The sequence below is a fragment of the Triplophysa rosa genome, linkage group LG8 (assembly GCF_024868665.1).
Source record: "Triplophysa rosa linkage group LG8, Trosa_1v2, whole genome shotgun sequence".
NCBI classification, from domain to species: Eukaryota; Metazoa; Chordata; class Actinopteri; order Cypriniformes; family Nemacheilidae; genus Triplophysa; species Triplophysa rosa.
In genome coordinates, this window is record NC_079897.1 from 14684731 (window position 1) to 14697183 (window position 12453).

Genomic DNA, 12453 nt, shown 5'->3' on the forward strand with positions numbered 1-12453 from the left:
AAAATAGTTATGATATGCCATAAGATTGTGTTGGAAGTTATCATTGCTGTTCTTCCGAGACCTCGGATGTCCAAATTCGTTGTTTTTCACGAAATGGATTAAAAAACACTGTATACTTTTTAAATGTGCAAGCACTTTTTAATACTTTTTATTGGTTAGATATTTGCAAAACCCAGTGACAAACATAAAGGGTGACTAATAATAATGATTTCAGGTTTTAGAAGGACAGCAGCGATATTTTTCTGTTTAGTTTGCCATTGATTTAGTTTGTACTGTAATGAGCCATTTTGGAAGTTTGCAACTAGCTTGTATTTCTTACCTACATAGAAAACTAAAAACAAGTGAAAAAAACACCAAGTATGTCAAAGTATGATAATACTTAAATAGTTTTAAAGACATGGTACCATTTTAGCATTTAACAAATAAGGTAAAACATGACTTTGACATGTTCCATTATATGAATCTACCACTGCATTTACATCTGTAGAATCCTACCACAATACTTTTTATGAAGTGATTAATAGAGTTTCATGTCTTAAAGATGCCGTGTAATTGGAGGATCTAGTAACAGAAATGCAACATAATATACATAACTATGTCTTCAGAGGTGTATTAAGCCCTTACATAGTGAAGCGTTATGTTTTTATTACATTAGAATGAGCTATTTCAATCTACATCCCCTTGCGTGGAATTTACCATGTTGTTTCTACAGTATAGTGATGCGCGGGTCGTCTCATAACCCGTGGGGTGGGACGAGGCATTACATTTTTTTTATTAGGCTCTTTGATAAGGTTACAATACGTAGGCCTGAGTAGCAATGTAACTTTCGTGATGTCCCCGAACCGAACATGTCACGAAAGCGCCAAGCAGCTCCCGCCGCCAGCCACAACAACAAAACAAACAGAGAAATAAAAGTGAAGATGGAAGACGAGGTGCGGGAGAAATTAAGGTCGGGAATTTACATCATTAAAAGAAAAGAAGGTCAAGCTTCTAAATCTAATGTTTGGGACCGGTTCTCAGAAATAGTTGCAGCATGAGAAAACAGCAGTATCGGCTACGTGAAGTGCAAGTTTCTATGGTTCATAAGCGTATGTTGTTGCCATTTACAGGGCGACATAATCTAATGGCTGTTTCCAAGCACTTTTAGGCTGAAATAAAGCCTGTTTTCATTTACATTACAATGCCTAGTATGTCTATTTAATGGTAGACAGTAGCCTTAAACGGACAAACTGTTCTACAGAACGTGTTTCGTAAATACGTTATCTCCTTCAGCAAAGAAGCAAAAATGTGATGACATCTTTGTTCTGTGTCAGCCACCGTAGTGCTTCAAAAGGGAGGGGTGGAGGGAGCCGTTGGTTGCAATTCGCAATCGCATTGCTAGATGCCGCTAAATGTCATACACTGGACCTTTAAACTTAAAGAAAACTTTGTTTCAGAGATGACCGAATGGTTTTATATCACACAAACTGTTTATTTTCTCATGTACGGCTGTATTTCTTCACCTCTGTGTGTGTGTGTGTTAAAGCTCATCTGGTCATCTTGCATATGCTTATGCAGCCTAAAGTGTGTGTGGCACATGTTTGTTTGTTGCGGATGGATTGAGTTCATCTCCACCTCTCATCTTGCCCTCTTATCAGAGCGGCAGGTCGTGCACTCAAGCGAAGGAGTGCAGGGAACATGCAGTCTCCCTTAAGACCGCATCTGAGAATCTGTTATACTAATATGCTAATAGACATGTTAATTCAGTTGGTAATTACAAGGACTTGTGTACCGTTCCATGTTTGCCTTTGAAGTGGGGAAAGTAAGAAGCTGCTTGCATATTTAATTTGCAACACAGCTTGTTTAGGTTTAGGAGGAAGAGGAAACATTTGTTTTGGTTGTTAGGATGTATTGCGGTTCTTTGACAATTGTGTGACTTTTTGATTATGCTTTGTTTCTGAGGGTGTTCATGTTCTGTCTGTTTTTGGCACATGGTCCACTTGAATGCTATCTTACATATTATATTGTTATTATTTCACTTTTACAAGGCATTGCTAGAAATGGGTTTCAGTTTGTATGTTCCTGACTATTCCTGTTCCTTCACTATTATTCACAATACTATCATAGCATAACACATCACTGCATGAAAATGACACTCACGTGACATCATATCAACAGCTTTCACTGAATCTGATTTCTGTTCGCTTTGTTGCAGCATATCACTGTCACTGTGAATGCATTGTCATCTCTAACACATGCACATTTTCTGTAACATTTCTCGTTTTTTCATATTTTCCCCATCCTTGTATCTTGTCAGCATCTATTTCTCACATTTGAAGAACTCAACCCTGTATCTTCGTCCACACTAGCATTTTAAGTGCTGCCCATCCACACTAAGATGTCTGAAAACACTTACATCCGTGTACTGTGCATGAGTAAATGTAAGATGCTTCAACCTGTACATCTCTGTCAGGCATTTATTTACATCTTATAGAAGGAGAAGAACTTCCTGTTGCAGTTTTATAACACTACACAAACATTTGAACAAAATACAACCAAAAGAACCGTTATAACCGAAAATGTTAAACACATATTTTAAAGATTCAATTACACAATGAAACTTTTTTTAAGTTGTTTCACTTTAATTTTTACTCTTTCTTTATGAAGTTTAACATGCTGAATACGAAAATCACATTCATTTGTTTTTACCATCGATGGTACTGACAAGAAATACAAAAAAATATTTTCTCACATTTATATATTTCAGTATTATAACTTATACGCAGAAATTACAAGGTACTGGCATAATACTGAGCTAAAAAAAACTGTTTAACATAACAGTTACTAAAACTGAGTCGTCCAAAACTTCAGAAGTGTACGTTTGATCGTTTTTGTCTTTTATAACTAATACAAGTTCCAGACGTAGTCACACATCATCGCTTCATATCACCTTCCCTATGCTACAGATATTTCTAGAATTTTCTGACAGTGACGATTGGAAAATAATTCTTAAAGTATGGAAAAATTTGCAATATACGATATATCCTAATTAATGATATAAGCTCAAAATTTACTTGAGCTAAATATACACTAAAACTTTGACGCTACATGAAAATAAACACCACAATAATTAGCACCACTAGTACAAGAACTATAAAAAGGTCGACCGAAACAACAATTTGTTACACTGTGTTATATACGTAAGATGAAAAAAACTAATAAACCGGAAGTGCTTCTGGACTTTTCGTTTACGTCTTGGCGAAGTGGTCTATAATGTCCCAGCAATGTAGCAACGAAAGGCAATGAGTTTTTTAAAATGGACGGACAATGAAGTAGAGATGTTGCTGCGGGTAACACAAGACTAATTGCTTGCAAAAGCAACTGACAATGCGTTGCGCTGCCAACCAACAACATTCAGTCTCCTTTAAAGAAATGCAATCTAACTAACATCAATGCTATCAGATTTGAGAGCAGCCAAAACAACTGCGTCACATGACGAAAAACACATCATCACTTTCGAAAGTCTCCGCTTTCGTTGTTCAACGCAAAAGGGACGTTTTAATTTTTTTTTCAAAAAGCTCAGTTTTCCTTGACAGAAATGCCATGTCATTTCAGACAGAAGGCCAGAACAGAGAGAAAAATATGTTTTTTCAAACAAAACCATGTTAGTTTCGAAAGAATGTTACTCTGGGCACAATCACGCCAGCATTGAGTGTTGTGGGCATGTTGAGCAGATCATCTACTCTGAAACTCTCTTGAACACTTCTGCAGCTATTTCAAGAAACTCATTCTAGGTGCCTGTTCCAAAACAACCGCCAGCTTCCTCCGCATCTGCTAACAACATCTGAGAGCTTTCTGTGGAAAACCTCTTTATGAGTCATTTACTGTAGCGTTCTGCAAATTACTTCCTGACAAAAGGAAGGGGAATTTCTCAGAGCAAGAGTTTTCACAATTAACCATAATGCACTCAAGATAAAAAAAACATATTTGAGTTTCCAAATGTATTCCTATCATTATTGAAATGTTTGCACGAAAACTTGAAAGTAATATACAGACATGTTTTATTCAAACATATTTTTTTCAGATTTTTCTTCCATTTCTTCATCAACGGTGCAGCCGTTACACCATTATTTGAAAGAGTGTCATTGAGTGAATGAATGAATAATCCTTTTTGTACATGATTATTAATACATCTCCGTGTCAGCCTGTTTTCAGTTAGCAACAGTTGTCTATTGTGCACCAGATGTCCTCATTCTCAAAAACTCAGTGCTCTCTTTGTTTGCATGATTATTTACCATATGTAAAGCGGTACATAAATGCACTCCGGCCTGTCTTGGACCATGGTCGTATTGATGGATGGAGAGGTAATATGTCATGTATGGGGGATGAAGGAGCTCAGGAAAGGTATTAGAGTGACATATTTTGTCGGGTACATAACCCTGTTGCTTAGTAACGAGTGCACAGTGAGGCGGGCAGGCTGGTGGACTCGGGTGCTGACATCAGAGATAAGGAGCACAGGCCCGTCTTCATACTCAGGGTTATTACCCTATTCATGCATCAAGGGCTTCTTTGAAATGTAAAAGAAAAAAACAAACATTTTCGTCCTTTAGTGTCACAGGAGTTGTTCCAGATAGCACTAGTTCCACAGACTGCACACTCTGTCACCCTGTTGTGTTTGCCTGGTTGTTTTGGAAGTGAAGGGAGCATTTTGTGAACATGCCGTCACAATGTTTGGGCTTCTTCCTTAGATGTGGCTCAGCATGAAAGAGTGCGAGATATAAAACACAGAGCAAGACAAGCTTCTAAAGTGCCATTTGCTGGCGAGTTGATCTCAGTCTGTTCAGGGATTTAAGTGTGTAGAGTCTGAACGTGATTATCTCACTCACTTTAACATCTCAACATCCCAACAGCCACGCAACATGTCCAAAAATACCTGTGTGCCACACCTGCTCCTGGCAGGAGGATTGAGAAAATGCTTCTTATTGGCCATTAAACTGTATTTGGCATGTCTATAGTGGTGTTTTACTGATATTGCTTGCAAATGTGAGGCATAAATGCTGCACAGGGAGCACTTTGAAGTTGTTTTTGTGGCCAGTTTATTAACTCATACGTTTATTACAAAGCACCAGCTTCTGCTTTATCAGTGCAATGTGCAGTACGCGTACAGTAGACGTGTGTTGATATTCAGTAATGCATTATATCGTGATTATGCACATGCACAATATTGTTATCGCGCGCACTTCAAAATACTGTGAATAACTAGAAGTACCTCATTTTAAAATGGTTTACATTTCGAGAAAGCACATTTGCTCCTTTTCTGTCAACTGGTTTTACAGCACTGTCTCTATGTACTGTGTACAAAGGTTCCCATTAAGCCCTGACACAGATTAAGAAATGACTGTCATTTTAAGATATTTGTGGTATAACAGAGGTAAAATGTTTCACATTTTAATCTGGACTAAAACATGCCAGCCTAGCCTAGAAAATATTGGTTTTGTTGTCTTCTACAGCTGTGTTGTTTATATTTTTTACTTATTTGTATTTACATTTTTACATTTAAATATTTAACGGTTTAAAAAAGTTAAAAACTTTATAGGGCAGTTGGATTAATCCAGGACTAGGTTTTAGTTAAATTAGGGCATTTGAGTAGTTTTTACAAAAATGCCTTACAAACATTACTTGTGTGCATTTTGAGACAAAATTGCAATGATGTATTTTATGTCAGTGCGAGCTGTGTTCACTTTAGCCGCTAGTGATGTCAAAACGAGGACAGCACTGAAGTTTTTGTAAAACAATTCAATACTGTGATAATAAGTGCTGGAAATGACCAAGATTAACAGGGGGGGCTCTAGTTGGGAAATGTTTTATATTTGTAAATGGATGCAGAAAATTCCACCTTATGTATATAAATGTGCATAGTGTTTGGAGGCTATTCCATGGATAAAAGATGGAATTTTGAAGTTAACTCCCTTGTTAACTCCCATAACCAGTATCTAAATATTAAAGGACCCATTGTATGAAAGTCACATTTTTTCTGTGTTTAAGTGCTATAATCGGATCCCCGGTCCATGTAGCAACCCAGAAAACGTGAAAAACAAGATCCCAGTAACTTTGTTTTGGTGTGCCTTTCTCTGCATGTGAGAAATCGAGCCGTTCAGATTTCGCTCCTGGTGTGACATAGAGGCAGGCTCTTATTATAATGTTACCGCCCCTTAATCTACACAATTACACCCACGGCGCTGCCGCCATTGTTGTTTTCACAAGCGACAGCGGTGTACGTGACGCCATGGTTAACGTTCGTGGACTATATGCAATGTAGTCGCTGCACAGAGTCCAAACCTCGGAAGAGACAGGAGTGGATTTATTTTATTTTTAGTGGAAATCTCTCAGAAACCATAAGTAAAAACCTGCTTGTTGGCGCGAATCACTTCAAGCCGGAGTGCTTTATCAACCTGGGACAGTACAAGCAGGATTAGATTCAAAGTTGTTCCTCAAGAGGGATCGAGACCAACTGAACGAGACAAAACTGCCGATGTAAGTAATATTTATCAACAGTCTGAATTGACGTACATGTACTGTATATATAGGAGGATAACGTTAGCATACGATAGCGAAGGGAGCTAAGTCAGTCACGGGCTAAATAGAACATTCAAAGCCAGTGTTAAACTTACTCTATATTTATGTTATTTGGCAAATGGGCACTTGGAGTTTAGCTGTATGTAACGTTATGTTTTTACATTATGTGCGTTAATATGTTCAGCTGCGGCAAGCTGTCTGTTTTGCTAATGAACAGGGGCGAAAATAGTTTCATTTTAAACGACTCAAATCATTCGTGCTTAGGCTGAAAAATCTGTCACAGCAAACTAGTTATGCTCTCACGTTGTGTGTGTAATGTTATAATTTGTCAATGACAAGTTCTAAAATCCACGTAATTCCGATGAGATCTGCAGGTGCACATTCCGTGGATTTTAGGCGAGCATACACGCACAACGTGAGCGCTGTTTGCGGTGACAGATTTTTTAGTCTACTGACGATTGATTTGAGATGTTTAAAACTAAACTAACCGCAGAGGAGTTCAGGAAACATAATTTAGCTAAACCACTGCCATGGCAGTACTACACGTGTGTTGTGTTGACACACCAGACAGAAGGGGAGTGGGGTTCGCTGTAACTCATTATGAGTTAAAGAGATATGCACCAAAACGGGTTGCTGTGAGCATAGCTGTTTTTGACGAGGCAAGAAGGGTTTTGTTTACACAGCCATTGAGTGTTTTTAAGCAAAATATGTTCCAGACATTTCATGAAGACCCTAATAAATCATACCAACTTGTTGAAAGTACTCATTTAATGAGTCCTTTAATATAAATTGTATATAAATTTGCTTAAAACTAGGCAAAAGGTGTACATGAAGAGTTTATTTCCAAAATGAGATAACTCTGTGTTTAATTTTTTTTTTAAACGTGTTTTTTATAGTGCATTCCATATTACTATCAATCAAACTGCTGTTGGTTTGTCTTGATTTAAGCCATAATAACTAAAAAAAATACAACAAAATAACAATAAAACAATAGAAACATGGTAACATAATAAAAACATGATTTTTGAAAAAGGCGAACTCCGTTTGTCTCATTTTGGAAACAAACTCTTCACATTTAAAACATTGATTGCAGAAAACAAGGTAACAAGGCAACCCAGAGAAGACAGAAATCATTCAAACATCAATCTGTTGTAAACAGTGTGCTTTTGTTCCTATACTGTATCTTACACATTCATAAATACACTGCCCGTCCAAAAATAAAAGTCACCACCTGGGCAGTGCTATGATCTGGGGTTGCTGCAGTTGGTCAGGTCTAGGTTCAGCAATGTTATGTGCCCAAAGAGTGAAGTCAGCTGTCTACCTGAATATACTGAATGAATAGGTTATTCCATCAATGGGTTCTTTCTTCCCTGATGGCACGGGCATATTCCAAGATGACAATGCCAGGATTCATCGGGCTCAAATTGTGAAAGAGTGGTTCAGGGAGCACGAGACATCCTTTTCACACATGGTTTGGCCACCACAGAGTCCAGACCTTAACCCTATTGAGAATCTTTGGGATGTGCTGGAGAAGACTTTGCGCAGCGGTTCGACTCAATCATCATCAATACAAGATCTTGGCGAAAAATGAATGCAACTCTGGATGGGAATAAATGTTGTGACATTGCAGGAACTTATCGCAAAGCTAAATATTAGAGTGTGTGACTTTTTTTGGACGGGCAGTGTATCTTCATATTGTACCTACATCAACAATGTTTTGCTAATAGCAGTAAGTGAATGATCATGACAGAAAGACAGTACTGTACTGGATTTTAACTGTGATCTGGGGTTGCTGCAGTTGGTCTTCTTCACCTGAAGTGCTTCAACCAGAGGAAATGATTTATCATTTATCTAATATATTGGCCTGGTTTTATTGTCGATATGGTACGATACTATGATACGACAACATGAAAAATGGCCATTTATTGCCCGTTACGGCCAATAATATATTGTGCATCCCTACTGTTTTTACAAGGTGACTAATTTGTTAAAACCGTATATGAATCAATAGAAAAAAACAATACTGTAACCCCATCCCATAAACTTAACAATCTCTAGTGCCAAATCCAGAGGTGGACGAAGTACACAACTTCCTTACTTGAGTGAAAGTACAGATACTACTGGTCAAATATTACTCCACTACAAGTAAAAGTTGTAAAGACAGATTCTTACTTGAGTAAAAGTACAGAAGTACGTGCTTTTAAAAGTACTCAAGTATTAAAAGTAAATTTCCTTTATGTCAGTTGTGCATTGTTTTATTGTCGTATACCTTATGCCTCTGAAGCAACCTACTGAATACACTGAGCAGCTGACAGTATCAGTGGTATTAAAGGAGTAGTTCACTTCAACATTTGCCCCCATTGACTTTCCATAGTAGTTTTTATTCCTACTATGGAAAGTCAATGGAGGCAAATTTTGCAGTGAGCATCTCCTTTAAGAGTTTTATATGTTTAGCGCATATATGTTTAGTTTAGATATAATCCTGTATGATCATTTAGCCTAATTATCCTCATTAGCCCCTTAGGCCTATATGTATTTATGAGCAGTGTTCTTTTATTTTGTATATTCCCTTTACCAGTTTTAGCAACAATTTACCAGTAAGTAGTAAGGTTCTTGTAAATAGTAAAGTGTAGAAGCCATGTGTTTGTTGGATTTATTACCATTTGTATTACCATAATTTAACTACAAACATAAACGATAGCTAGTATAATGAAACTATGGTATTTTTAGTTGGTGTGGTTTTACTAAAGATTATTAATTGGAGTATGGTTCCTATATTTAGAAAATGGTAAATTTGTAGATACTGTGGTTTTACTGCAAATACCATCCCTGCTGAAAAAAACAATGATTTTTTTAATTAGAATGAGATTTTTAAATTAAATTCCTCTTTGTAGTGTGTTTTGGGTTTTATTTCAATAGGATACCATCCCACCAATAGAATCCATCACATACAAGTAGACAACAAGTATCCATAGTACAATTCCCATTATAACCATTAAATCCATAACATTTTATGTTGTGTTTTGGGCAGGATTCTATTGTTTGTATTTCAACAGGAATACTTCAACTATAGTTACTTCAGTAAAAACATCATTCATTTTCCAAATCTCTTTAAATGATACAGCAGCAGATCAGAAGTTAACACGCACGCGTAGCTCAAGGTGTATGTGATGCTTATTTACCGTTTAGCCGTTATGCCGATCATTTTCATGACAATGTTTCTACGATCTTTGACTGATCGTAACTCACAGATGATTACACCACACTTTAACATGTGCCTTTTTCGTCTTTTATTGTTCTATTTGCCTTTTTAGAGCGCTATCAATGGTGTAGCAGCGCGTACGTTTACATTGGTTTAGCGGGGAAGATCCCAGAGTTGCCAGATTTGCGTTAAAAAAATCTGCCAAATGGCCATTCAAAGCTTGCCGGAAAAACGCGAGTTTAGAAAAACTGAAATACTTGGCAACAGTAAAAGGTCCTGGAAGATCGCAAGCCAGATAAATTGCGCACACAGGAAACCCCGCTGCACAGAAACCATTTTCTACTTTTGGACCTTTTTATAAATGTAGTGGAGTAAAAAGTATGATATTTGTCTTTCAAATGTAGTGAAGTTAAAGTACAAGTACTCAGAAAAAATAATACTCAAGTAAAGTACAGATACTCAAAAAGTGTACTTAAGTACAGTACTCAGGCAAATTTACTTCGTTACTGTCCACCACTGGCCAAATCAGATCGTACTAAAATGAACAACAGAGAAAGTAGGAATTTAGATCTGAGAAACTAGATAGATACCCTGTAAAATAAATACAAATTGCTTTGAGATTGCGTTTGTTCATCTTCTGTGGATAAGGAAATAATGAAATACGTTGAGTTACGTTGCTTTCGGTTAGTTACTCCTCAACCACTTCAATGGTTTTCTTTTTCATGTGATTTTTACCTAAACCCTACCATGATGAAATCCCTTTTTTGCACTGCAAATAAATAACCGTATGACAGTTCTGTGATTATATTAGTACTCCGAGGTGTGCTTTGATTTGAGATGCATTAGGTTCATGTGTTTTTGCAATATGAAACAATTGCCTGAGGGTGATGGTACTTTCTGGCTTCTGTATTAAATTCAAAATTAAGATCGTAATGATACTATATTCCCATGCTTCTCATATGAAAACATGCCGGATAGATTGGTCTGTGAGTTATGAAATAAACTATGATGAAGCGTCTATCCTGTGCTGTTCACTGACCCTCACTCAGATAAAACATCTCATCTATGTCGTGCCGAAGTGTGGAGTGCTGCTAATTCTAAAAACAGACGCGTCAGATCAGAGGAACAGTACTCGAGTGTCACACAGACTACCGGTCCTGCTATTTTCAGCCTGTTTTGATAAAGCGTGCCTCGCCGAGTGCGTTAAAGAGACGAAATCGGACACTTCAAGTGCTGTCTGTACTATCCAGTAAGCCTGTCATGAGCTGGTTTCATTTCTCTTCTCACACAGACGAGTGCAGTTGGCAGCTCCTGTTGGGGTTCTTCTGAAGGTCAGAACCTGGTTCACACGCTGCAGAGACTGGCCCTGCCTACCAGGTGAGTTATTCAAGACAGGCTCCTCTTTAGCCTCCGGCCCTCATCTACCATCATGAGGCCCCCGGTCGGGTCTCTGTATGACCCTCCACTTTGATCCATTCATGTCGGAGGCCGAGGCGTGGGCCTCTGATGAGAGCTTCTCTGAGCTCAGGCCTCACCCGTAGATTGATACTGGCTTATTGTGGCCGCGAGACCCCTCCTCCTCCTGTTGAAATGAGAAGGCATCCCTTTGAAGTTGCCCAATGAGGCAAAGCTTCAGCAATATTGAGTTCTTGGCGAAGCCGAGATAAACTGTTGAAAACAATGCATTACTGAAAGAATGCGTCACCGTTTGCTCCAAGAGGTACTTTGAATGAAATGGAATTTGAAATCCTGTAATGTGTCTATTGAACTTTTTAGCTATAATACTTTGAGTCAACGTGAAATCAGAAGTGACTATTTGTAACCTATATCCAAAAAGTAGGTGTTGTTTTACGCAGCTTTTGTGGGCAATAAGGCCTTTCTATTATGTTACCAGTAATTCAGTGATGTTAATTTAATAAACATCACCAGAATAATAGCAGATTCGTAAAAGCAGCAGCATTACCGTTGGTTTACATCAGACTGCTCATAAGGGTGAAACTGACTATCGTCCTCTATTTTGGCAGACAGCAAAGATCATTTATTTAACGTTGAATCGCAAAAACACAAAGATATTAATATGAACAAGATGCACCACTGCCGTTGGGGGAGGGAATGCAACGCTCAATATGGCCGCTCTAGCAAAGGAAGTCCCGCCTTCCAGTAAAACGAGCCAATCGTCAATCAATAAAAACTGAGGATTTTCTGGGGCGGGGCTCTCGTAAGGCGCTTGCCAGCCTTTGCGCAGTAGATGAGTCGACCTTATAAAAGTCATGTTTAATAATTGAAATATGCTGTTTAATTGTGATTTTTGCTAGCGATTTTAGAAATATCTGCCTTCCCCCATTCATGTAGATAGGACTGTGGACGTGCCAGGACGTAAATAGCTGCCCAGAGGCGTTGCAAACATGGCCGCCCAGTGACACAACTTCCGTAAACGGACTTTGTTCAACATTTAATCAATTATCTTTTCTGTCTGGATATGGCCTGATTTATGGGGGGTACTTTTCATTCTCTTTCCAAACAAACCCATATCCATGTTCTTTTCTATTTGTTTTTGTAAATTATTACAATCGCTAGGACACATTTCTCAATACTAAGGTAATTTTTTTTCAAAACACTTCACACACAGTTCTCCCAACCAACTTTCAGCTTGGCACAGCAGTTCATTTCACATTCAAGATGCACTAAAACTAACA

At 38.0% G+C, this 12453-nt stretch overlaps 1 protein-coding gene across 2 annotated transcripts in view; it reads left to right on the forward strand.

The window, feature by feature from the left end:
- ulk4 (unc-51 like kinase 4) overlaps positions 1-12453 on the forward strand; it is a 179056-nt gene that overhangs the window by 164356 nt on the left and 2247 nt on the right. For both annotated transcript variants that reach the window (XM_057339463.1, XM_057339465.1), the window contains one exon: positions 11049-11134. In XM_057339463.1, coding sequence (XP_057195446.1) covers positions 11049-11134 — 86 coding nt within the window. The remainder of the gene's footprint in view (positions 1-11048; positions 11135-12453) is intronic.